The sequence below is a fragment of the Poecilia reticulata genome, linkage group LG11, assembly GCF_000633615.1.
Source record: "Poecilia reticulata strain Guanapo linkage group LG11, Guppy_female_1.0+MT, whole genome shotgun sequence".
Lineage (NCBI taxonomy): Eukaryota > Metazoa > Chordata > Actinopteri > Cyprinodontiformes > Poeciliidae > Poecilia > Poecilia reticulata.
Window position 1 is genome coordinate 11794624 of NC_024341.1, and position 26895 is coordinate 11821518.

At 40.1% G+C, this 26895-nt stretch overlaps 4 protein-coding genes across 4 annotated transcripts; 1 reads left to right on the top strand and 3 right to left on the bottom strand.

The window, feature by feature from the left end:
* Positions 1-919: 919 nt before the first annotated feature.
* sp4 (sp4 transcription factor) lies at positions 920-9174 on the top strand. The gene is made up of 7 exons (XM_008421766.2): positions 920-1543; positions 1827-1897; positions 3761-4111; positions 4202-5405; positions 5595-5793; positions 6607-6806; positions 7020-9174. Exons 1-7 carry the CDS (start codon positions 1537-1539, stop codon positions 7283-7285), a joined length of 2298 nt encoding a protein of 765 aa, XP_008419988.1. The 5' UTR covers positions 920-1536; the 3' UTR covers positions 7286-9174.
* Positions 9175-10544: 1370 nt separating this feature from the next.
* Positions 10545-15866, bottom strand: cdca7b (cell division cycle associated 7b). The gene is made up of 10 exons (XM_008421767.2): positions 15742-15866; positions 13783-13926; positions 13588-13688; positions 13269-13488; positions 13096-13158; positions 12228-12410; positions 11818-11973; positions 11579-11728; positions 11161-11297; positions 10545-10750 (listed from the first exon to the last, which is right to left on the bottom strand). Exons 1-10 carry the CDS (start codon positions 15757-15759, stop codon positions 10729-10731), a joined length of 1194 nt encoding a protein of 397 aa, XP_008419989.1. The 5' UTR covers positions 15760-15866; the 3' UTR covers positions 10545-10728.
* A 4448-nt stretch (positions 15867-20314) lies between these two features.
* On the bottom strand, positions 20315-20836 carry LOC103472513 (lactose-binding lectin l-2-like). The gene has a single exon (XM_008422214.2). The coding sequence runs from the start codon at positions 20804-20806 to the stop codon at positions 20315-20317; it is 492 nt and encodes a 163-aa protein (XP_008420436.1). The 5' UTR covers positions 20807-20836.
* Positions 20837-23142: 2306 nt separating this feature from the next.
* On the bottom strand, positions 23143-24079 carry LOC103472268 (lactose-binding lectin l-2-like). The gene has a single exon (XM_008421768.2). It carries the CDS (start codon positions 24028-24030, stop codon positions 23542-23544), a length of 489 nt encoding a protein of 162 aa, XP_008419990.1. The 5' UTR covers positions 24031-24079; the 3' UTR covers positions 23143-23541.
* Positions 24080-26895: the final 2816 nt, after the last annotated feature.

The following is a 26895-nucleotide window of genomic DNA, read 5'->3' on the forward strand; positions in this document are numbered from 1 at the left end:
AGATGTTTCATACTTTAAGTATTTTCAGAAGATGAAATGGAAAAAAAAGGTAATCTCTACATACCATTTACTAATTTGGCAAAGGACAGTCAATTGTGCTGCATTTTATTTAGGGGTGTAAGAGTGAGTGGCATCACATTTTTTTTATTGGTAAACAAAAATCACATATTTCTATTCCACTTCACAACACAACTCTGTGTTCATCTATAAATGACAAAATCTTCAGAAAATGCATGAAACCTTGTGAATGAAGTGACTGAATTTCATCCACTTTATGAACTTCATTCATAAAGTCTGGCATTTATGAATACTTTGTGAGGCTCTGTAAGTGGGGGTATAAGCCAGGGGTCATCAAATCCAGGCATCGAGGGCTGGTGTTATTGTGATGCAAGTTTTAGATGTGTCCCATGTCCAACATGCCTGAATTAAATGCCTGAATTACCCCCTCAGTTTGAGGTCAAGTGAGGTCAACCTTTGACAAATAGAAATACTTGAATATAAACATGTTTGTGATAACTTTTCAAAATTTGCTCAACTTTATGCTCTCTTTTTTCACAAATAGAAGAGTCAAATGTTTGCCAACTGACTGCTTGACTAAAAAACAAGAAAGGGGCAATAACAAGATTTTGCTGTAAACTCGTTAAAACTTTAGTGACACTTATCTTCCTTTCTAATATGGTGCTGTTTCACCGTCGTCTAAAGCGTCATCCTGAAACCAGCTCACACGCCTCCCTTTTCCGTTTGCCCAACCCCCCCGCGCCATCGAAAAGTAATCCCCGCCCTTCTCCCTCGCTCTCACCCCAACATGACTACAAGAATCAACGCTCCGGAGCACCATGGGAGTTGTAGTTCCCTCCTCGCTAGCACGTTTGAGAAGGCGAGGCTTCAGCAAAATACAACTCCCATCTCGACCTTCGCACGCCGAGCCCCGTCGACCAATCTGAATATGTGGGAGGAGCGCGTCCGCCCACAAAAGCCACAGCTATCTCCCCGTTATCGAACCCAATTGTGCACGAATTAAAGAGAATAGGCTGAAAATACAAACGCAGGTGGCGGCTCGTTTCAGGTACGCGGCGGACTGCGACGAGACGTCCGCGCGTCGTGTGTCGTCGGGGGAAGAAGCGGCGGGTGACAAGAGGCAGGAGCAGCGAGGAGGGTGTTGTCCTGGTGCTTAAATGGAAGTGGGTGGGCCTCCACGGTCACACACCGCCAACTTCTCTGTGGCCATCGTTCTGACAAGCACAAATTAGCTCGTTTATGGACTGCCTGATCGGCGAGAGCGACAGAAGACGGGGGCTGCGAGGAGTCCGAAGGTGCAAAGACGGTCACGGCGCGTGCTGTTGTTCCCCTTATTTTCGGGGGGCTGCTTGATTGTGCCTCCGCTTGGCACCGCCCTTCCTGGCTGGTGGGTGGTTTCGTCAAACGGGCTGATCCGCGACGGCCCAGAGCCGAACATATAGGCCGTCCTCCGCCTCTGTACCCGGCCGGCCTTCTACCGTGAACTACACCCTCTCCCTCTCGGTATATTAATGCGTTATGAGTGGTAGGTACCCTCCCCCCTCTCCGTCTCCACCCCTCTCTCATTCTCTCTCTCCGTCTGACAGTTAGAAGGCTCCATGCCCCCTTTGATATTGATGATGAGGTTACTGCTTTCTCTTTAGTCTTTATTGATCACCCATGTTTAACTATATCTGCTTTCCGCTCTCATTTTATTCACAGTCAACACTATCTTTGTTACTGCCTGCTTTTGCTCTGTGACTTTATCCTGGAGGTGGTCATAAAGGGAAAACAGAACATGCTCTGAAATAATACTTTCTTTTCCACAGACTCGAAGAAGGAATCATCTGGAACAGAAGGAGGGAAAGCATCTAAACGGGGCAAAAGTACAGGATCGCAGGTAAAATGAAAACAGGATACTTTGTTTTAGTTAATTAGTTTTCTCTTTTTTTTTTTTTGCATTGCCTGTAGGCCAAAAATGTTCTCACTCCTTCTCAGCCAGTCAGCCAGACACCTCTGGGGGCGTTTCTCTGGTGATTTCCACTTCCTGCTTCTGTGCAACCCTGCTAAGAGCCAACCCAAAAAGCCTCATGAATAAGCCTGTATGACTGTCACACTCCAGCAGATCTGCTTTTGAATTTGTCTATTTGAATTATAGTCAAATTCAGTTCCACTCATAGTTTTATCTTAAAAACCTGCATTTTTTTTTTACTGTTTGGCTCTCTAATTTCTATTTTTAGCAAACCTGTAGAGGCTGCATACACATCCTACAGCCAGTACTGTCATGCACAGCCTTTATGCTTATGTTGTAAACTGTAAATAATCTAAGGCTTTTTCCTTCTTTTTGTTAAGAGGTGTGTGACATTGAACATTTGCCCACAACCTAGTTTTTTTTGTGTTTTGTTTTTTTTTTTTGAAAAAGGGAGGAGAGAGAAGGCAGCATTTTTTTCCAGTGTTCTGAGAAAAGAGAAATGTGGTTCTCACATGCCCACCCACTCGCTTCCTGTAATACCGCCCACTTCCACTGACAGCTCTCTGTCTCTTTGCTTTCTTTATGTCTTTTTTTTGTCAAACACATTTCCTCCATTCCTCATTATTCTGTTAATCTTTCCTCTCTTGTCCCAATTGTTTAATTGGGTAGCTGCTCGTAGTGGTGATTTTGCACTCCTTACCTTTTTGCATGACGTGCGACAGTTTTTTGCAACAGTATTCATTCCCTTTGAACTTTTTCACCGTTTGTCATGATGAAATCACAAACATTATCGCATTTTATTTGGTTTTTATGTGACAAACCAGCACAAACTAGTCCATAATTGTGAAAGGGAAGAACATTATTTTAAAAAATAGCTCAGTGAGATTGGATGGAGAGTGTTTGCAATTTAGGTCTGGACTTTGACTGGGTCGTTCTAGCACTTGATCTAAATAATTATGGTGTAGCTGTAGCTGCGTGCTTGGCGGTTTTTGTCCTGCTAGTGAACCACTGTGTCCATCTCCTGTCTTTTGCAGCTTCTAAAATGTTTTCTTCCAGGATTGCCTTGCATTCAACTCCCACCATTTCTCAGTAAATTCCAAACAATCTCTCTTTTCCTACAATAGAAAAGCATTCCCACTGCATAATGCTTCCACCGCCATGTATCAGCATGTTGTTAGTTTTCCAAAGTTTGAACGGGCCTCTCGGCTGCTTCTCGGATTAACGCTCTCCATGCTTTGAGCCTCTCCATGTCTTTACCCCCAACATGTCTGCTGTGTTTTCTGGTCTTCATCCACTGAAGAACACAAAGTCTTAAAGTATATTTCATCTAGTTTCCAGTGCAAATATCTTGGTGCACTTGACAAAAATTACTTACAACTAACTTTTCAGCACAATATAGGAGCTTGTTTTAAATAAATAATTCCTTTATAGAAAAAGTATGCCAGCGGAACTAGCACTTTTTTTTGTCTTATTTCAAGTGTACTGAGATATTTGCTTTTTGCTCACTAATGTTGAAACTAGACCAAAACTACTTTACGACTTTGTGTTTTTGCAGTGTGGTACTTTTTGTTTACTAATGTTCTCTAACAAACCACTGAGGCCTCCATAGACAGGCTTTTAAATAATAAACTAGGAAACTTTGGTGACTAATTATGCGAATTCCAGAGGCAACAGAGGTTTTATTTAGGGGTTAGACAATAAACGGGATCATTTTTGAGCTTTTGCTTTTAAGTTGCGCCATCATCATTTGTTTGTGTCTTTAACAAGATCTCGCTTTTTCATTACTTCCAGGATTCCTCTCAGCCGTCTCCGCTGGCTCTGCTAGCAGCCACCTGCAGTAAGATCGGAGGGCAGGGGGGAGCAGAGGTGGCCCAGGCCCAAGCAGGTGCCCAGCAGATCCAAGTGCAGGCCGGTCAGATCCAGCTCCAGGCGGGCCAGCTTCAGGGTCAGATCGTGTTGGATGCAGCCGGGGGCCAGGCCCTGGTGCCCCAGCAGCTAGAACTGGTCCCTGCTCAGTTCACCGGGAACGGCTGGCAGATCATTACGGCAGCGCCAGCGATGGCCAAGGAGAACACCAGTCAGCCTGTTGCTGTGACGGTGGCCAGCACTCTGGCCAATGACAGCTCACCTGGAGGACGCAAGGTAAAGGTTATTGGGGGAATAGTGGCTTTGGCGAACGTGATATTATGCTTCTGCGCCAACATGCATTACAACTCGTCTCCTCTTTGGCAGTTGAAAACGACAAGTGGCACCAACAGTGTCCCAGCCAATCAGCAGCAGCAGCAATTCCAGATCATCCAGGTTCAGAACCTGCCCAATGCTGGAGGCGGCGTCCAGTATCAGGTCATCCCTCACCTGCAGACTGCCGATGGACAGCAGATCCACATCAACCCGCAGCCGGCTACCATCGGGGCCCTGCCTGAGCAGGTGCAGCTCATCCAGACCCCAAACTCAGGCCACGCCCAGGCCATTCTCCAACCAGCCAACCAGCAGGCTATTCTACCAAGCACAGCCAATCAGACGGTCCCATTGCAGATCCGTCCCGCACAGACTTTTCCCATCCAGCTGCAGACTCTGCAGGGCTCCCAGACTCCCATTATGACGACTGTACCCATAAACCTCGGCGGCATGACTCTGGCCCTGCCGGTAATCAACAACGTGGCGGGGAGCGGGGCGGTGCAGCTCATCCAATCGGCAGATGGCACCTTCTCCGTGGCTAACGGCAACCAACTGGTAACGACGGCGGTGCCTGGAGGAGTTCCCGCAGCACCCGGCGCCGGGTCGACGCCAACGGCAGCCGAAGGGGATGGCGCGTCGGACGGCGCTCAGGGGGTCGCGGCCGCACCTGACTGCGCCCCCGATAACTGCCAGGTACAGAGCGGCGAGGCAGACTCCCAGAGCCAGAACCAGGCCAATGGGCTCCAGAACCAGTTGGACGCTCCGGGAACCATCCAGCAGGTGATCGTGGGCCAGGTGGGACACCAGCTGGTGCAGCAGATCCAGCTGCAGCCCCCTGCTCAGAGTCAGGGTCAGACGCAGAACCAGCAGCAACCACAACACATTCAGACCCTCCAGCTGGCACCTGGACAAACCCTGCAGCCCATCCAAGCCTTCCAGAACCCGGCGCAGGTTCTTATCCGCGCTCCCACCCTGTCCTCCTCTGGGCAGATCACCTGGCAGACCCTCCAGCTGCCCGGCGGGGTCTCCTTGCAGGGCGGCCTGGGAGCGGCGGTGCCACAGCAGCTGACCCTGGCTCCGGTGGCCGGCGGGACGGCAGTAGGGAGCGGGGGACTGGTGTCCCTGAGTGGAACCCCCCTGACGCTGAGCGCGGCCCAGATCAACCCAGGTTCGGGCGTCCAGACGGTCAGCATCGCTGGACTTGGCACTGCAGGGGTTCAGGTGCAGGGTGTTCCTCTCACCATCACCGGTCTACAGGGTAAGATGTTATGTATAATTCTCACATATTTACAATTGAAAGCTGCAGTATTTAAGCTCGTTTGTTTCAGCCAATTTGCATTTGATGTAACTAAAACCATTTCAGATCTAGTTCTGCTTCCTCTGTTTTCTGTCCACAACAATTTGCTTGTATTAAAAAAAAACTACGCAATGTTTCAATCTCTCATAGGTCAACCACAGAGTCAGGACGCGGTTAAAGTTCAGCCTTCTCCCGTGACGGTCACTGTCGGCAGCGTGGCCTCGGGCTCGTCGGTGAGTCCAGACCAGCTCGGCTCCGTTCAGAGTTCTTCGGACCAGGAGGGGCCACCCAGCAAGAGGCTACGACGCGTCGCCTGTTCCTGTCCAAACTGCAGGGATGGAGAGGGAAGGTACAGATTAGAGCAATGCACCACAACACGCAGCAGCGGGTCGGACTTTATTGTTTTTTTTACTTTTAATTAAAAGACAGAAATATGACAGAGTGAAGGCCGAATGATGCAGAAGACAGAAAATGAAGTGAATGCTGTCTTTCTGAACTTTTCACGTCAACACTTGTGACTCACAGATTGAACACGCTAACATATAATTTGAGTTATTCTGTAGGAAGTTTTTGTTTAGTTTTTATCTGTGAGGACAAAGGTTATTAACGAAATTATTTGATCCACAAAATTAATGCTGGAACACATCATCATGCCGTGAGGACATGACAAACCAGAAAGTGGGTCAGATTTTGATTGGAAGATTGATGGAGCTAAACATAAGGGGGAAAAAAACAAAACTTTAATGGCACCAAAAGAGTTTTGACTAAACAACCAGGTATGATTTGAATGAAATGTGTTAGAAGGGTCCAGTCAAAGTCCAGACTCACAATAAATACAATTTGGAAAATTTGTGGAAAGAATCGCTGTTCACAGATCGTCCAGTCTGTCTTAAGCTTGCACGATTATGTTGTAATTATATCAAAAAATGCTAATTTGTGAACATTTTTTCTTTCTTAAAAGAGACGACACATATTAATACATCACCAAAATATACCAATTTGAGTTTTTTAGACATTTCTTTCCTCTTTGCAACTATGCTACCACATAAATGCTAGGTACTATAAACATATTCTAACAACTCCTGGAAAAAACTGAAATTTCCTTTAAAGGTCTTGCTGTTCCACTACAGTTAAACTGAATTCCCACCTCTCGTGTTTCTAGGAACAGCGGAGACCCGACCAAGAAAAAGCAGCACATCTGCCACATGGAGGGCTGCGGGAAGGTGTACGGCAAGACGTCTCACCTTAGGGCCCACCTGCGCTGGCACACCGGCGAGAGGCCGTTTGTCTGTAACTGGATCTTCTGTGGGAAGAGGTTCACCCGTAGCGACGAGCTGCAGAGACACCGGAGAACACACACAGGTAGGCCAAACACGGTCTGAAAAGGAAGCGCTTAGGTCCGGTTGCATTTGTAACGCTGAAGCCATTTCCTTTTGGAAAGCTAAAATCTAAAAGAGGTGGTAAATGTTTGGCAGAATAAACAGCAACATCTAAAAGAAAAACAAAAAATTCCTTCAAGGATGCTGGTTAGGAGCTGTGATTGAATCTAATTTCCTTTCGTCTGCTGTGCTAAAGGAGAGAAGCGTTTCGAGTGTCCTGAATGCTCCAAGCGCTTCATGCGCAGCGACCACCTATCAAAGCACATCAAGACTCACCAGAACAAGAAGGGCGGCGCCGCCGTCGCCATAATCACCACCGACGACATGGAGGAGGACCCCCCCGAAGGTCTGGCAGAATCCCCGCAGATAGTCGCCGTGGGAACCCTCACGCGGGACTCCGAACCCGCTACGCCCACCACCTCCAACCACCTGGAGGAAGAAGAGGAGGAAGAGTTTGAATAGACAAATCGAAGGAAGACTTCCTGATATATATATATATTTTTTGTCGTTGTTGTTGATTTTTGGAGGCGTTTGCAGGGACTTTTGCATAATTTTAAAATTGTTTTCTTATAAAAAGAAGGAACTTAAAAGAGGATCATGTAATGGTCGTGAAGCGGACGAAAAAGAAAATATAAACAATACAATCTGAAGAAAACTAACATATAATGAGATATTAGTTTGGCTTTTATGTAATAATCTATAACATTTCCATGTGCATTGAGGGGACAGAATGTAAGCAAGATGAGCACAAGACAGGGGGACCTGAGGAAAGTAAAACCATCCAACAGTGAGAGGCATTTTCCTAACAAGAATCCAACTCTATGCACAAAGATGTGTTCCTGTTTCATACCTGTCTGACAGTGCTGAGGTCAATCATGGTACAGGGCAGTTGCAGAGCGGCAACAGCGCAGGGGCAGTCTGGGACACTGTGTGTGTATGTCTGTGTGGATAAGCGTGATCCGAGCAGATGGGGCTGTGTCTGTGTGTGTGTGTGTTTGCGTTCCCGTTCTGCTCTAAAGATGATCTACCTATGGTGAGTTTTATTCAAGGTTCAGGTTCAGTCCTCAGATCAGATTCAGGTGTTGATTTGTTTGATTAGTCAACAAATTATTCTTAAAAGAGGAAATTCTAAAAGAGAAGAAGAGTAGTGGGGCTGGAAAAAAAAGCACATATTAAAAAAAAAAGATTTATAAATAATGCATTCCTTATTGAAGCGCAGTGGCCATTAGAATACAAATAAAAGGTTTCTATAGAGAGAGAGAGAGAAAAAAAAAACAATCTAGCTTTCTACAACTTTGTGTAGGGAAAGCAATACTATAACGACAATCCTTGTGAAACCATGTTTACATTGTCAGGGCAAGTTTTCGTTGTTGATGCGATGAGCCGGTTTGTTTGGAGAATCAGAGAAAGAAAGTGCTGCCGTTTGAGCAAACCCGAGAGCTCGCAGTCGTCGGAGGACCGGCTTCGGCACCAGGGCTGCATCATCGGTTTTCACACAGCCCGGCTGCCCGACGACGGTTTCGTTTTCTCAGGCGGCAGCACCGTCGCCGACGCTACTTGGTGCTTCTTGTGCTTTGGTGAACCACCGCGCAAGCAGCTGAAGTAGCTAAGAGCTGCAGTTGAGTTAAGCTCTTTAGCTATGTGGATGTAATATTTTTTTTGTTGATGTTGCTCTGTGTTAGTTCAGTGCGTACCTTCTTTGAATTAAAAAAAAAACATTATTTTAAAGAATTAGAATTTTTTTTAAAGCCCCTCTTCAGGTGTGCGGACACAGGACCCCATCGTGTATGGCTAATTTATTATTTATCCTTTAATTTGTAATATTTGCCTTTTGCTGGACTTGTATTTGTGTGCGTTGGTTCTAAGGTTGTGTACAGCATGTTTCAGTTCTTGCCGTAGTGCTGCTTTTCTCTTCTTCGGTCTGCTCTTCAATTAATTTTAATTTTTTTCTTTGCGCCATAATGTGTTTTTGGAAAAAATTAAATAAAGAAGATAAGCAAAAAAATAATAATTGTCTAAAGCTAAAAAGATTGATACCAAACAAATTTAGATGTTTTTAAAAATCTTTTTTGTGTGACAACTAACTTTTCTTTTCTATTTTGTAGTGACATCTCATTTGTAAAATCTTTTTCTAAAGATGTTTGTTCGTCTCCATGACATTTGATAATGGGTTTTTGCCAGGTTAGCCTTAAAGGCTCCAGTTTATTGATATTTTTAAAACTGGTTTGTACAAATGTGTTATGTCAGCAAAAAAAAAAAAAAAAAAAAGACTGAAAAAGAGATAACTTGAAGCAGAAAACATGCTTTGCCTGCTTAACACTTGACAATAAAGTGAGTCTTACATTTCTTCAGATGCTTGTGTGTCTGTATAAACAAAGGTTGGGAAGCCTGTTTGGGTTTTTTTAATCACTCTGTGTGTTGCAAACATTTATCTTAAATTATACTGGGTAAATATACACTGAAAGTTTTGAAAGGTGTCAAACTTGAGGCCTGGGGGCCAGATTCAGCCCACCAAAACCTTTTGTGTGGCCATGTAGAGTCCCCATGGACACTTAAATGGAACCTTTAAGATAAGTTGCTTGCTGGACTTTTTTTTTATAAATCAATCAAAGCTGTTTTTATCTATATGCTGTCAAATTACATCAAAGTGGAAAATGTCCAGTATTATTTAATTTTATTGAGTCATCAAATGCAGGCAGCTTTGTATTAAAATATATCAGTAGTTTTGTCAGTACCATCTGCCCCAACCATTCCTTTGACGATGTTTGTGATATTGACATGGCCCAAAATGAAAAAGAGTGTGACACTAATGGACCAGAACATTTGTTCCCCTACTTATTAAAATTCCTGGGGCATAATTAAGTTTTGCTTTCATTTTCAATCTTCCATAAAGGCCAGATGTAGAGACATGGATCTGTGCTGCTCCTCCAAGGTTACCATCAGCCTGTTGACAGCCAGTGGGTAACTTTGGCTCAGCTGCTCTGATTTTTGCTCCCCTGTTAGTTTAAGTTTGGAGTTTTGCAAGACTTTTTTTTCCCCAGTATTTTCCCAAAGCTTGAGCTGTTGTATTACTCAACCCCGGTTTAAACTTTTACACATTATCCCTAACTCGTGCAACATGTTCCTCGGTCTTCGTGACGTTTGTTCACTAATGTCCTCCGACAAACATCTGAGGTATTCTTGGCACAGGAAAATTAATTTGATATTAAATTGCGCACGTCAGTTAAAAATCTTACAGGTATAAAAGTAATGGGGTCTGAATGCAAGTGTTGGTCAAATAAGAAATTCATTCTCCAATTTGGTGCTAACTTACTCATACTTCTGGTAGATTTTCTAATAGGACAGGCATATTTCAAAATATAAAGTAAGATATAAAAAATGTTTCAAATTAAAAAAGTAATTATGTCTGGGCCATGCCAAAACCTTAATAATACCTTCTGTCACAATAAACTACATTGATAATGAATAATGCTGGGGTTTGTATAACACCAGGAAAAAAATATAAAGCCAGCACTTTTCACAAACTTTATTAAGATGTAGAAAATAAACCAGTGAGAATGGTATAAAGTGTTGCAAAGCTATTTGAATCAAAGCTTCAGTTTTTGCTATAAAAAGGCACACTACAATATTTAGGTAAAAGAAAAAAAAATAAAGTTTAGAAAAAAATTATACAATTTAAAGATCTGACATAAACAACAAAAACATCCCTGCAACACAAACACAAACCAGGATATACATATTAAAAACAAAAAAACAATAGTATGAAACTCATTAAGGTGACATAAAAAAAATAATAATCCCAACAATGTTGGATAAAAGGTCAGGAATGTGTTGGAAATTAAAATGTGCATTAAATTGTTTTTACAGTACTTTGCAGCACCAGAAGACGTTTGGTTTTCTGGATTTCACTGCAGCTCCTTCTGGATACTGAAACAGAAAGAAAACAAACAAAAAACATGAATTTCAACTGTGTGAACATTTCTTACTAAAACTAACAAAACTTAGCATTTTTAATTAGCTTATTTTCCCCCAATGTTACAGCTCTACCGCCAAACAGCAGGTATTGCTCCGAATAACAATTAAGAGTTAATATGAATAATCCGTATCATTTTAAGAAACGCCATAATATTACTTACATTAAACTGACTTAATCTTGTGCACTTATCTCTGAGGATTCAAACGCATGAATGATCTCTAATAGACTGCCCTCTTTATGTGCTTAAAACACACCAACAAAACAGGTTTGTTCTTAGTTCAGTTTTCTTCCATCATAGCCGTTTTTGGTTCGATTCTGCCCCTTTCACATTCAACCGCACGGTGAAAACGAGGGAGCTCACCTCTCCAAATACTCGTGGACGTTGTCGTGGCCATTATAGCGCGCCAGGGCCACCAGGGTCCCCGTGGCACAGCGGCCCTCCTTTTTACGACACAGACTGCAGTTACACATTTCCCGGCAGATGGGACACGACCACGTCTGACAGAAATAGAAAAAGGAAGTAGGGGACAGTTAGTCTTGACTTGCTCTCTAGACTCTGTAGTACTGGAACTAGAGTTGTTTCATTCAGCCAAAACGTTTCTGGAGGACAATATATGCACAACAAATAAGGTGTGCACTGGGTGGTTTATTAGGGAACATCCATTATAGATTTAAATTTAATTTCTTATTTATAAAAGTCTTTAAAAATATATTTTTTTCTCTTTTTAATTGTCATTTCGTTTTAGGAAAAAGCATCTGCTACGTGTGTAAACACTGACCGGGTCGAGCAGAACGGTGCGCACGTCCTCTCCGTAGCGATTCTTCAGGCACGGTCCGCAGAACTGACCTTTGGCCCCTACGCAGTAACCGCTACGGCACACTGTCTTGGTGTCCAGAGTCTTCTGTCTGCACTGGTGGCATGAGCTTCCCTGAAAGGGCGTGAAGAAAGCGACTCAGGCGCTCTGCCGACATCACGGAACAAATGGAGGCCAAAGATGAAGGACGTGTAGCCACTCACATTGTCTTTGTCCCAGATCTTGTCTTTGCTGCGGTACGCCACGTTTTCCAGGTCCTCGTCCGTGATCTCGTCGACCGACTTCACCAGGAACTGGCTCTTCCTGGACCTGGGGCTTCTTTTGTTTTTCTTTCTCCTGTCAATATGGTCCTCATCCACCTGACCAGTGGGGAACAGATCACAGGCCTCAAGCAAGGTTATGCGAAAACCTTTCCTTCTTTTTCAATGATTCAAAATGGTTGGGATTTTGAACATCGGAACGCATCGTTTAATAGATTGCTTTTAATAGGAAACTAAAACTAAACACTAGATGCAAAGTGCATTCATTTGAAACCTACCGCAAGAATAAAGTCTAACAAGAACATGCTGCTAATATCCTGCAGTATTCTTTTCAACCTTTCGTTAAAGCGCACCTCCATCAGTCTCCAGATGTCCAGAGTCCGTGGTTTTCTGATGCGATCTGGCTCAGGTTTTTCCTCCACCCCGAAGTTCTCCGGAGGACGAGCCTTACGCGACGGGTTCCTCCTCTCTGACCCTACGTCGGACTTAAACTTACGCTTCTGCGGCGACACCTTCTGCGATATCCTCTTCCTCTTCTGCAGAAAAGCAGAGCAGTTTTTGTTTTGCTTCCTCTGGTTCGCCGATGATTTATTTTTTTCTTAAATGAGGACATGGTGAGACCCTCAGGTCTATGCTGCCACGTTGGTCATTTTAATTGCACATTGCGACACCTGCGTTCCCCACACATACACCAATGAGTTTACTGATTATCACAACTCATTTCAGAAAATGTCAATAGTAATTTAATATGTATTAGCAAGTAAGTCTCAATTCTTTCCACCCAAGTCTCAAGTCGAGTCAAAGTCCTAGATTTAAAAGGGGTCGTATTATGAATTTTCCAGGCATTTGCAGCCATTTTACAGCAAAATCAAGTAACTATGTTACCTTCAGTTATTATAAAAATGCTGTAAATGTCTTAAGAGAAATTTGATCTCACAATTTAACAACTTGAAGAGTCTCTTTAAGAAACTCTTTGCGACACTCTGCCTTCAGCACATCGTCACAACAATGCCTCTCCATGCGGTTAACCTTTCATAGGCACTTCAAGGATTTCTCAAACACACATAAAAGAATCAAAGCAACACTTCTTCAGCTAGGTTTTTGGTGAGGGAAATCAGTGTACTCGGAACCTGTAAGAAAATAAAGACGTTTCCAAGCATTTTTCGAAGGCCTCCGTTCATTTTGACCCGTTTGTGTTAGTTGTTTGTGCAAAATGCTCACCTGAGGCGTGTCCAGCGGAGTCAGGTCAGCCAGGGAGGTCAGACCAGCAAACAGCTTTGCGAGCTGAAAAGAAAAAAAGAAAAATAAATAAATCACAGAAGAATGAATCAAGGATGTGTAAAAAGTTAACAACTAGAAAAAAATGCAAACATATTCTTACACCAAGACATTACCATGGCTTTGTTTTCCTGTATGTTGCGATCTCGTTTTATCAGACTTTGGCACAGGGGCTCCTTCTTCTTCTTCTTCACCACCTGCTCCTCCTCCTCCCTGCTGACCTTCCTCGGCCTTCCTCTCCCTCTCCGAGGTGGATCACTCCCTCCGGCTGGCTTAGTTACATTTATCTTATTCTGTTTTTTTGGGGGGGCAGGAGGTCCTTTCTTACCTGGAAACCTAGAGAGCAATTTTTTTTATTTCAGCTGAGCGTGTCGCCACCCTCTGCATTTTCTTTCTAGTTCAGTCCCAATCATTTAGTGATCTACAAATCATCACCTAAGGGCAACTAACAGACTCCTCCTCTTTGGCTCAGGTGGCTCCTCGCCGTCCGAGTAGAAGCCTGTGTCTTTGTCGCTTTCCTCTTCCGAGTCAACAACCTGAGGAAAAACCAAAAGGGAAAAAAATAATAACCAGGGCGTAAAGGATGAACTTTCATTTTGTGGTCAAAAGCTTTTATTAAGAATATCCTACTTTGGTCTTTTTCTGCTTTTGGAAGCATCCTCTGTCCTCTTCTGCCTCATCCTCGCTGAATCCTTCAAACTCCTCCTCGCTGTCTGATTGGCTGAACAGATGAGCCAGCTCAGCAGTTATATACTGGGATTTGAAAGTTGGAGCCTGTTGGCAGACACACCCAGCACGAAAATAAATTGTTGTGTTTCCACGGAAGGGCAAGAAAAAAAGAAAGTACACAGCACGTATTTATTTGTTCATTTCAAATGATAGACAAGAGAACTGAACTTTTATAGAACAATATTTAGGTTCTCAACCTCAGGATTATTGAACTATACACCAGAGGGAGACAAAGTCTATCTGTTAGCGTGATTTGACACCAAATTAACTGTGTGCAGCTGTAAAAGGGAGAAGAATTTGCGCAGGGATCAATAGAGCTGGGGCTGGCCGTCACAGAACAAAACTTATCTTTTGGACTTTGAACGAGCAACACCAGAGAAATCCTTATCGCTGCAGGGCAAGCCGCAGTTTGGCAGGACAAGCAAGAGCAGTGACGAGACGAAGTGAAAAAGGAAAAGACACTCAACCCTATATCTCATTCCCACCAGCTTTACTTCCCCATAGTAAGAAACCCCATATACAAAGGTTTCTTGCCATATAAATGGGTCATAAATCACCAATTCCTCCACTTCAGAATTCTTTAAGCTTTTCCGTTTTACTCTAAACAGTACCTCCACACACCAGCAACCACAAAGACCAGTGTTTTCATAATTTATGGCTTATTGTAAGGCCCTGCTAGGTTCAGTCAGGCAGCATTACATACACACTGCTATGTTTGTAATTAATGAAGACATAGAAGTAAACTTTTTTATAAGATAGTGCAACATTGAATTTGTACATCATTCTTACATGTTTTTGTTTACATCCTGTCTGTACTGTCGGACATTAAAGATGCTAGCTGGACCTTACTGCAAAATGAACAACTTTTTAGATGTAGATGTCCACCTATAGGATAACATACTTCTTGTAAGCAAACAAAAAAGTAAGCACTAATGTACAACTGTTTCTGATGACATTACATAGGGCACAAGCACAACGACCTTTTTCTTTTTTGAGTAGACACATTTGCATTTGTTTCCCCCTCTTTTTTCAAATCTTTTCAATAAACTTCATCCTTAAAGAGCAGTTAGTTGTGTTCTGCATAGCTTTCGGAAAACATTTAAGCTATATCTGACAACACACAGTAGCATTTTCTTAAGAGTAAGAGGATTGGCTGTAATAAAGAGATTTAACCATCAAAGATTTTCAGCAATTATTTAGAACCAAGTCTGGGTGATGTGGTTCATTGAGTCCTAAAAACATTTCTTTGCAAAACCACCAATGATAATAAATGATCATCTGGTGGACACACTTATAATGGATCAGCATGCTGCAGTGCAGCCCATTCCATCACTATCTCTCCACTCAATATCAGCAGGAAGAAAATCACTCACACAGATGAGTTGTTTACAAATCCCTAGTGCCTCTTGTGGCGTCATCAATAAAAGCAGCAGGATAACAAGATGTTTTGTTTGAGCTCACAGGGGAGAAATATAATATTTTGTGGTATGCTGCTGCATTAATATGCATGCAGCATCATCCAATTGTAATTTTACTGCAACTGTAGATCTCAGAGAGAGAGAGAGGAAAAATGCAGTTCCTTTAAATGCATGTTTGAAGTTCGAATAAAACCTTTAAACACTAAACATAAACACCTTCATTTAGATTTGCAAAATACTTTCTGGACGTTTATCTAAAGTGTAGTTGAAAACAAACCATAATATCACTTGTTAACAGAGGTTAAAACAAGTACTAGCTTATTTACAACCACGATATCCAGGGCTGTTCGTGGAGGTGTGGTTCGAAAAAAATATATATATAACGGCTTACATTTCGGTAAAGAAAAGAAAAACCCAATAACATGGCGGTTCGGGTACTTACATCTGACTTGAGGGTCATTTTGGGGGTTATTCCTTTAGTTTAAAGTTTTCTGGAGAGAAAGTTTAAGCTCATGAAACGAAATCAATGAAAAAAGGTGGATTTAAAACCGACCCGCTCAAGAGTGTTGCAGAAAATGGGGCTCGTGACGTCGACGTGCGCACACGTAAAGTGTACTTTTTTTTTGCACAGAAACGTAACTAACTTGCCAGCATTTTTACAATTTCACAAATAAGTAAAAATATTATTAAAACTCAAATACATGCATAGATTCTCCAAGTCTGAAGATGAAGTCAGTCCACGGATTCCCCTCCTAAACTCGGAATGGTTCGGTCCGGCTTCGCGCGGAAACAGCACGTGGGGGTGGCCAGGATCCTCGGCCTAAACAACAGCTACAGTGTCTTTCACTTCTTTTCTTTATGATGTAAATATGACCACGAAGGCAAAATTCTGCAAATTTCTTTTCTATTTCTGTTTCTTAAGCCCTGCTTCTAGATATCTGAATGTTGAAACAACGTCAAGTCTCTATTTCTATGGCACATTTGAAGCAAGTGAAGGAAAGTACTTCACAAAGCATTAACAGCAATTCTTTTTTTAAAAATAGACTACTAAAAACAGAATAAAACTTAGTGATGTATTTAAATGCATCTGATCTACAGCTCATTACATGAAAGTTGTTTCATAAAAAGGCAGACTGTGAGGCTCTAAAATGCAAAAGCAGATTGTTTCACCAGAAACTAATTTTAAGGAATTTCACCTCCTCTTTTAAACCTGTATCTAGGATACAGGTTTAAAATAGATATTAAAACTTTGGGAAAAGTTCAGGGAATTAAAGAAGCAGTGGCACCATCAGTGTCATGATCCTTGGGATTTTTTGGGTTTAATTTTGTTTTGTACTTTATGTAATGCATCATTTAAAGTCTTAGTCTTGGTAACTAAATGCATTCTTTAAGAATCATCCAGCAAACCATTTGGAATAAGTGATGACAAATGGAGAGAAAGGTGTTTCCTTGCTTTGCAAAGTTACAGACGACTAATCAGAGGGATTGATATAAATGTGATCAGCCTCTGATGACATCAATGTGCAATAATAAAATATACTCAAGGGTCTCGTTTTCATTGTTTCAGGCAGTAGTTTGATCTCTGCACAAAGACAACTTGTGTAAATCAATCACATGGTCATGGTATCTAGGGCATGTCTGGACTGATGCTGTTGGTATGCAGACTGCTCCAATTTTCTCGCTGAGGAAGAACACTTCTCCTTTTGAGACCCCTGCTACTGTCTTAATTTGAGAATATGTTTTCTTTTGGGCACCATATTCTATCATATCTATCGCTTTTTATGTAAGTGGATCTGAATTTTTGTCACTTTTGGTTTTGTATGACTAGCTATTTCTGATAAGTCAAGCCATTTTTTAATATAGCACTATTTAAAAACAATAATTGTTTCACAGAAATACGTTCCGTCCTTCTGAGCGTCAGACAGTCCGATCCGTTGACTCCCTGAGTGGGATCAAAGTTTCTGATCAGCAGTTTGACAAAGTTATCTTCTTCCACACTGTGGATGGACACCAGGTTGGCTCCTTGGGTCACACAGTGCTGCTCTGCATCAGCCCAGGTCATCAAGGTAGCGACGTACTTGTAGCAGCGTCCATTGAAGATGAACCAGAACGGGGGACAGCCGCCCCGCCGTAGTGTCATCTCCTGTCTGTCTGAAGGAACCACAGCAGCCAGAGAGAGACCAAACAAGAGGAACAGCAAAATCATCTTGGAGTCTGATGTTCTTGATTCTGAGAGATTTCTATGGATTGCTGGAGTTTTTCTGCAGCGACAGAGGCTGAAGAGAGTTCTGGAGAGACAGGAGTTCACCTGTTCTCTTTTATATCCGTCAGAAAGGGCATCTATCATGTTCCTGTTAATGGGCTACTTTAATGTTTGTTTTGATTTTCCATAAAAACTATCCTTTAAAAGAAACTCTTTATCAGATTCCTTTCCATGGAAGTATTATCACAGTTGTGCACACAAACATCTTTTCAAAAATCAGATGCAGATGGAGTTTGCATCAGATTATGCATCAGATCTCAGTTCGCTTGTCTTCAGACTCCATTACAGCAAAAGAAGAAAAGGTGAAAAGGAAAAGAAAAAAAAAACGATATACAATTTTTGGGAGCACCAGATAATGATCCTGCTCTCCTTTAAAACTTTGTAAGCAAAATCTGACTGTAACACAAACGTGTTGTGTTGATCATAAACTAATAAGTTCTAGATTGTATACAACACTGCATTAATTGTCTTTAATTCAAAAGTAAAAGAAAAAAAGAACAAATTACTTCATATAAATTATAGTCTTGTACTTAAATAATAAAGTTCTATCACACTTTGTAAAAAAAAACCATCTTATGACAGTGGTTCATGAAGCTAACACACCATAATTCGCCCTAACACTGTTTTACTGAATGTTCTTGCTGCCCTCTAGTGGCTTGGAAACAGCACTAAATCAAATGTAAGTTTACGGCTTAACAAAATCTTGACATTGCTCAAACAAGGAAAGAAAACACATAGATTTTGACAATGTAATTCATAAATATTTTCGTCAAAAAGTTCTTTGAACATGACAACCGCATGGACAAAATATGTAGGACTTGATAATAACCAAAATATGTTTGTGTAACTCACATTCAGGAGTTTTTAACTGTCACAAGTCCACAACTCAGGGACATTGTCTGCAGGTTTTGTGCACATCGTCCACATCTAAACTGAGCAATAAGCAATTGGTCAGCATAACATATTACTCTACAAGAAGAGAACCATGACTTTGAAATTGATTGTTGCAGTTGATAGAGACCAAGACTACTGTAGAATTCCCCCTTTAAAACTGTAGCTCAACTACTAAGTAATGTAAGTTGAGCTACATTTGAACAAGGGTCAGAAATCAGGAAAATGCTTCTTCTCTGTGCTTGTACAGTTTTTTTCACCAATCCTGGTGTTTAGAGCCCACTATCCTTAATGTTTTAGACGTTCCTCTGCCCCTGAATCAAATGACTGCATCAACTCAGTGCTACAGAAGCCCATTTATCACCCATTTATTCAAATCAGGTGTGTGGAGTCCTAAACCATGCAGAATAGTGGATCCTGAGGACAAACATGGAAAACAACTGTTACAGGAGATTGAGACTTGTAGACAGCGTTGCTGTCTTTCAATTCATGGATTCATTTACTGTATTTGCTATGAAAAAACTGAATATGTGTTAAACATATTCATTTGACAGACTTTAATGGATTTATTTTTTGAAGCAAAGCTCATTGTGATAGTCTGGTTGACTACTATAAAAGACAGGGGTACTGTTGCAGTCATACTGTTACTTATTTAGACAAGTAAAAAATTAAAGGCTAACATACATCTCCAGAATATGTTTTGTTTTCTATACCTCAAGGGGGTTTTTGGATGTAGGGGTGCATCTTGGCTTCATCTTGAAAGCTAAAATGGAAGCATGAATATGTGGATTTTCACTTAAGGTCAGATGCAGGCTGGGGTTGAAATCCAGCTCAAGAACTTGGCTTGAGGAGACTTTTTTACCCACAGTACAACAGACAAAAGTGGAACGTTTTGTCTGTTTTGTTTGATTTTAAAACAAAGGTTTTAAAATCAAAATAATGTTTTACTCAACAATCAAAATGACTTGCTTGTGTATGTATTTAATGACAAAGTTAAAAATAAAACTCAACAAAAGCTTAATAAACAAACAGTTTATGAAAATCAAACGAACAAAAAACAACCTCCAATCCAAGATCCAGTCTTAATTAAATTCAATTCAATTCAAAAATACTTTATTAATTAATAGATGTTGCTGTAACGCATTAATTCTTCAAAGAGTTATTGTTCATGGTGATGGCTGTTGGCAGGAAAGATCTCTTGTAGCAGTATTACAGTAAATCTGAAGAAGCCTCTGACTGAAGATGCTCTGCCTTCCCAAGATAGTAACACAAAGAGGATGGTCAGGGTTGACCAACATTTTCTTGATCCTATGAAGAATCCTTCTTTGCATCATCATCTCCAGAAGTTGCACACTTGTCCACAGAACAGAACCAGCCTTCTTTATCAGGCTGCTGAGCCTTTTTAAGCCCCTGGTTCTGATGGTGGTGCCCCAACAAATGATGGCAGAAGAGATGACACTCTGAACAACAGACTTATAGCAGATCTGCAGCGTTTTGGTGCAAACATTGAAGGATGTTAGCTTCCTCAAGAAGCATAGTCTGCTCTGTCCCTTCTTTTTGACGGCTTCACTGTTGCGTTTCCAGTCCAGTCCATTGTTCAAATGAACACCATGGTTAAATTAATAGGTTAACAGTCCTTAGGAAAGATGTAATGCCAACCTAATCCTGCACACTTCACTTGTACCCTGGACTTCTTTTGTGATATTTATTTTCTTTTCATTTCTAAGCAACTCTTATTTAGAAAATTAAACCTTGAAATTATACTCTGAGAAAAAAATTCACCCTGAGAAATATAAAATATTTTTAATATCACACTAGAACATTTAAAGTCACAGAGTGAAATGAGACAGCTTTTCTGTGGCTAAGAGCAAATTATACGAGACGCACAAACAAAAGTTTTTATATGTGAGCACACATGATCATTCCAGTAATAGTCCGGAGGAATATTGGTGTGACCACAGTGTTCTTGTCCATTGTTACCATTGTTAGGCTCACCATGACCCCAAAGGGAGAATTCATTATTGGACCCGTCGGACCACATCCACGCCCCTTCCTTATGAACATCAGCGAGTCCAATCCAGGTGAATTCGCGAGTAGGATCAAAGTTCTTGATCAGGTTATTCACAAAATTGTGTTCCTCCAGACTGTGGATGGACACTAAGTTTCCTCCCTCTGATAAACAGTGGAGCTCTGCATCAGCCCAGGTCATCCGTGAGGCAACATACTTGTAGCAGCGGCCATTGAAGCTGTACCAGAACATGGGACAGCCGCCACGCACCAGTTCTATTTCCTCTCTGTCAGAAGGAGGTACAGCAGCCAGACCCAAAGCAAACAGGAAAACGAGCGGCAACATGTTGTAGTACTGAAGAGTCTTAGTCTGGGAGGTTTTATATAATCTTATCTGCAGTCATCAATGCTTGAGAAGATTCTGGAGAGGCAGATTACAGACTGCTTGCTTTTATATCCGTCTGAATGGGCGTCTGTGCTACTGATCAAATGTGATTGGTTAATAAATAGATGACTCCATGGTACAGCACCTGGATTGCATGCCTGACTGCAGTTAACCTAGAAAATATCTTTGTACTGGAGACAACAAGTTTGACAACAAAGACAGTTGTGGGGAACTGGAAAAGGTTTGAAACACTAAGATGTAAAACAATTTGCAGTTTATGCTAATGACTGGATTAATAACTTTTAGATAGACAGACTTCTTGTTAACTTTTGACCAAAGTATAATATCTTGTGCTGCTTTTGCTGTCTTCATTGAGAGATTGTCTCATTAATTAGGTATGCACCCATTTTGCTATGACAATCACCTGTTTTCCAAAAATGTTAAAGACATGTCTACAGTTTGTCCTTTGTGTTACAGCTCATTACTTTTGTCTGCAATGCAGTACAAAACCATCAGTGTGTTTCTGTAATAAACTTGCACATTTAATTGCAAAGCTAAATGTCCTTCTCCCGTTTTAACTTGTTCAGTCCACTATTACAACTACGATATATCTTCTTGTGTGTATCAGCAATGGTGCTGGAAATTATGTTTGAAGTATTGATTCGAGACGGTGACACAGTCAGAAAAACACAGTGAGTTGCACACAGAGTTTTAACATAGGTTCTTTGAAAGAAAAATAAGACAGTGGAAGTCAGGGTCAAACAGTTAATGACCTATTTTAATGACTGATATTCTGTTTGTGCCATTGCTGATGTTTTACAAGACAGCTTCTGCTGATACAACAGCAGGTTATATCCATGTGGGCAATTAGATTAAACATCATATAACATTTGTTTTGTATTGTTATCTATTTAGGGCTGAGGAGTAATTCAGGGGTTAGTACTGTTACGCTGAAGTGAGAAGGTTCCGGGTTCAGATCGTACCTAGGGTAACATAATATCTTTAAACAACATTTCAAAAGATACTTGGCATGAAACAGGAACTCAGTTTTCATCATTTAGGCAAAGACACAACAAATTGGAAATGGTTTACTATGGAAGAGAGGTCCAAAAGACTATGAGTGCAAGAGGAAAAGCACTTCAAGTTCACTTTCTCAGTTATTCTTGGGAAAACATTAAGGCCAAGATTGTTCATCAACAAGAATTTTATGTGAGGAGGAATCATTCATTCATGTCCTAGCCTTAATTATAAGGTGAAGTTTTATCTTTTTATTCTACTTAAATATATATCTTAGCAATGTAACTGTGCTATTACTAGTGTATCTAATCTTGCTAAAAGCTAGGGCAGATTCAACATATCTTATCAAGTGGAACTAAATGTGTGTCAGTGACCGACCTACTTTAATTTCCTTTTTCTGTTCCAGTAAATGCTCACGTTTAATTTTAATCTATAATTATATGTAATTAGATCTATAAGCAGTTTTAATCATCATAAATGTGCTGACATCAACCAAAGTCCAACCTGCTGATTACACCTTGCAAGATAACAGCTTGAATGTTTTGATCAGGACTCCTATCAAGCTGTATGTGGAAAGACAAGGGCACAGCATCCAACAGCTGCATAGTATTGCTGCAGCATTGTACACATGTGGTAACGTACAACAAACTGACGTGATCTGGTCCTGACCAGTGGGTCTGTCATCTGTTCAAATCTGCAATCTTCCACAGCACCGTTCAATTGTATGTAAATAATAACTAGTGTTGGGAAATACCTAAAACAAACCTGATTTCATTTCCTTGTGCAGCTCCCATAAATGCTAAATAAAGTTTTATCTGTGCTGTGCCATGCAGTCCTGCTTTTATCACCATAAATAAAAATATAACTGGATCTCTGAGCAACATAAGAACTGGAATGTTTTGATCTGGACTCAGGCAAAGACAGTTTTTGTGTTGGTGTAAGCAATCTTCCTTTCGTCAGAGGTATTGCTTCTTTGTATGTAAACTATTTAAATGAGGAAAGAAAAAAATCTAGGCACAATTTTTGCAACCAGAATGTGTGAAGATTTGAATTTTTGGCCATTGTATTTGAAATATGAACTTGATTTTTTTATTTTTTTTACCCTGTTGTATTTTTCTTACACATTTGCATAATCACTTGTCGAACCATTATTTTATTTTATTTTTTCAGACCCTGTGGCAAATGCATAGTCTTAAAAACTCAATTAACTTTTCTCCAACTGAAGGTAGACTCAGGCTTACAACATCTCATTGTGAAATTATCCATCTCTTAAGCTAATGGTAAAACACCAAAATGAGAGAAACATTAGTTTGGGTTGTATATTGTATAAATTGTATAAAATGTTAGCAAGAAGTAATTTTACATGTGATCATTCTTGATTCCCCCCTCATACTGTATCATATCTAATACATTGTTATATTATTCCTAATATTTCCACAAAGAACCGCACAGAGAAATCATTTTAAGTTGGATGTTAAGAGTTTATCACAAAGATGTATTTTATGTTGATGGTTATATAAGTGTATATACAGTGTATACAATAGAAGAAAATATCACATTTCCACATATATGCCTTTCCATTGGGTTTTGTTGAAAAAAAAAATAGGTTGAATTTAAACTGAAAATTAATCAAGAAATGCAAAACAGTTAACTTTTTTTTTCTTTTAATTTTTTTGTTGCTAGGGGTTAGCTGTACGAATTGTGCAGACAAAAGCAAATTTATTTGAGCACACACTATCGTTCCAAAAAAAATTGCTTCCATAGTTTGTGTGTCCACAGTTTTCAATTCCACGAGCATTGTCAGGCTGTCCAGAATTCCAGCGGGAAAATCTATATTTAGACCCATCAGACCAAATCCACCCTCCTTCCTTATGCATATCAGTGAGTCCAATCCAGGTTAGTGACCGAGTAGGATCAAAGTTCTTGATCAGCAAATTGACAAAATTGTGTTCATTCAGACTGTGGATGGAAACCAGGTTGGCTCTCTCTCGCACACAGTGGAGCTCTGCTTCTCCCCAGGTCACTCTTGATCCGAAGTACTTGTAGCAGCGACCCTCGAAGCTGAACCAGAACACGGGACAGCCGCCACGCATCAGCTTCAGTTCCTGTCCATCTGAAGGAGGCTCAGCAGCCAGAGCCAGACCAAACAGGAAGAGGAACCACATCATCTTGGAGCTCGATGTCTCTGATAAGGAGGGATCTGAAGATCTTGATGGAGTTTTTCTGATGGATGTAGAAGAGAATCCTGGAGAGGCAAACGGCAGGCTGCTTCCTTTTATAGCACCAAGAAAGGGCGTCTGCAGTGTTGGAGTGTAATGATTGATCAATACATCAGTTAATATTTATAGGAAAATAACAATAAAAGTTGTACACAGCATCATAGCCCTTTGAACATCTTCTTAAAATTAAGTTTAACATGTTCAGATTTATATATTATATATTCCAGGGTAACATTTTAACAGGATAATCTCAAAAGACAAAGTTTTTTTTAAATTAAAATAATCTCAAAATCGAAATATTATACATTAAGCAATTCATGTAAGCACTTTGTATTGCCTTGTTGCTGAAAATGTGCTAAATAAATAAAATTACCTTTACCTTTAACCTTTAAACAAGAAAACTCCAAGTAGGAGCTTTTTTAATTTATCAGGTTGCAATGATTCAATGCATTAGATCCAGTTTAAATAGTTGACATGGTGACTTTAGTTTGGAAAATTGTGGTTAAATTTTCCTCCTAACTATTGCTCAGTAAAAAACATAAAAATGTATTATCATGATTCTGTAAGAAACAAAATAATCAGTAACATTAATTCTGTTTGGTTTCTTCTTAAAAAATGAGTCAAGGAACAAGTGCAGGTGTGCCAGACAGTTATTGTTCTCTTAATTTCCTTGTTCTGTTCCTGTAAATGTTGATTTACAAGGAAACTTTATCTATCATTGTTCCACTCAGGATGCAAAAGTTCAGTGATAAGGTTGAGTAATATATTTTATACTCTTTAAAATAAACAATAACACTTCCTATATGGTCCTGAAAAATAAGATGCCAATACCTAGAAACCAACAAAGAAGTCATGTATTAAGGTTTTTGCATCCAGAGCCAGGCACTGATAATTAAAATTCCACATAAACACATAGCAGAAATTCAAACTTTAATTCCCTCAATTTCTGGAAATTCAGTTTCTCATTTTATTTTTTTATTCTATCCAGCTGTTTATTTATTACATTGTAAATCAAAGTCCAACCCATGATCCTAGAAAATTAAACTGTCCAAATAGTCTAATTATTTTTGAATCCTCATATTGAATAATGCCCTAATTATAAAGTTTGCAACCAAAAATCATCAAACAACATCATCAAATGGCGATGCTATCATTGAACTCTGCTGCTCATCTCAAGACCTTCAAGAGGACTTGAGCAAAGTTGCATGTACATGTTGCATCATCTGTGCTTTGACATCTGATGTTAAATCATTCAAACAATAGTTCTTAAACTAACGGCAGTTCACGCAGAGGATGAGCCTCGATGCACTTAGAAAAGAAGACACAACATGCAGCTCAGTTTCTGTAAGAGAAACCAAGAAGTATTAATAAGATCTAATAATGGTCAACAAAGACCTGAGTGACGTTGACCCACCCATCTTCTTCAAATCAGACAAAATAGATGTCAAACATTGTGCTACGTTTGTGCAGCAAGATGATCCAGGATGTGAGAGACTCATATTTCAAGAAAAGAGTGATTGATGAAGGCTTGCATAAATGTAATAACCAGTGGACAGAGCATTCTTGCAAAACAGATTTTTGATCTTAACCCAAAAAAAATTAGCATCCAGAAAAACCTTTTATGATTTTATGCATAAAGCTCTTACAAAAAGCTTATACAATTAGAGCATCTGAAGTCATAGAATGAAATGAGACTATTTTTTTTATGTTTCTAAGAGCAAACTGTTTGAGGTCCACAAGCAAGAGCTTTTTTATGTGAGCATAAATGACAATTTCTAATTGGAATGTGAAATCGTTTATAACAGGGTTTGGAGGAAGTACACCTACAGGCTGTCGTGAATGATTGTTGGGAGAAGACCAAGGACAAGATTACACATTAACCAGCACAATAGAACATCTTTGTTGTTGTGTTTTCCATGTGATCACAGGTTTATTGCAGCACTAAAAAATATACGTTTGGTTGCTGTTTAATAGAAACCAGTTAAGTGGAGTTGAAAAATACAAACAAATACATTAGATAAAATCTTAGATTATTTACTTTATTGTTTTCAGGATTAGGAGGTGAGTAATCAAAACAAATAATCCTTATGTTATTTAAGTTTATTCAGTTTCTTTTTTTTATTGTGATAATATATGATGTATACTTGCAATATTCTAAAGAAGTCTTTCTACCAATTCTACATTTTATGACATTTCTAGGTTGATTTTGGCCTAATATTTTTGATCTTCCAGACAGCTAAATAGATTAATCACATTCGTTTTTCAATTGAAAAAAACTTACATCATCATTTGAAAAACTATTTTCAAATGTAGTTTTCCTTTTGTATCATTAGATAACATGCAACAATGGTGTCAGGTAGATCATAATAATTTGGGATTTTTGATTATACATTTGAAATGTTTTTTATTCCAAGACCAGATGATTAAATAACACCTTCAATGATTTGTCTTTTTTCAACAAGAAGAACTAGTTTTAATTTATTTTGTTCTCTTATCTGTTTGATCCAAACTTCAAAGTTGGTTTTCAAAATAGATATAATAGATGAGCATTAGGAAATAACACTAACACTAGGATATTATGTTCAATATCGTGTCCATGCCACGATATTGAACGCTTGAATTGGACTTTGCCGTGCGTTTGGTTTATCTGTCTCGCAACTGATATTTTATGAAAAATAGTTGCAATGAGGGTATGTGTATATTAAAGGCCCTGTGTATCATTTGGACATTGTGTGGGTTTGAGAACTAATTCTTACTTTTGAAGAACATTGAAGATAAATGTCATCATTTCACTAATTTAAAATATGTCAAATA

What these genes read in the sequence shown, in the direction of transcription:
- sp4 (XM_008421766.2), top strand. An exon ending in GCAAAAGTACAGGATCGCAG is followed by an intron (nt 1,898 to 3,760) that starts GTAAAATGAAAA and finishes CATTACTTCCAG; the next exon opens with GATTCCTCTCAGCCGTCTCC. An exon ending in TGCAGGGATGGAGAGGGAAG is followed by an intron (nt 5,794 to 6,606) that starts GTACAGATTAGA and finishes TCGTGTTTCTAG; the next exon opens with GAACAGCGGAGACCCGACCA.
- cdca7b (XM_008421767.2), bottom strand. An exon ending in AGTCTGTTAGTTGCCCTTAG is followed by an intron (nt 13,489 to 13,587) that starts GTGATGATTTGT and finishes ATTGCTCTCTAG; the next exon opens with GTTTCCAGGTAAGAAAGGAC. An exon ending in CTCCGCTGGACACGCCTCAG is followed by an intron (nt 12,411 to 13,095) that starts GTGAGCATTTTG and finishes GCTTTTCTGCAG; the next exon opens with AAGAGGAAGAGGATATCGCA.
- LOC103472513 (XM_008422214.2), bottom strand. Translation starts at nt 20,806, where the DNA reads ATGTTGCCGCTCGTTTTCCTGTTTGCTTTGGGTCTGGCTGCTGTACCT.
- LOC103472268 (XM_008421768.2), bottom strand. Translation starts at nt 24,030, where the DNA reads ATGATGTGGTTCCTCTTCCTGTTTGGTCTGGCTCTGGCTGCTGAGCCT.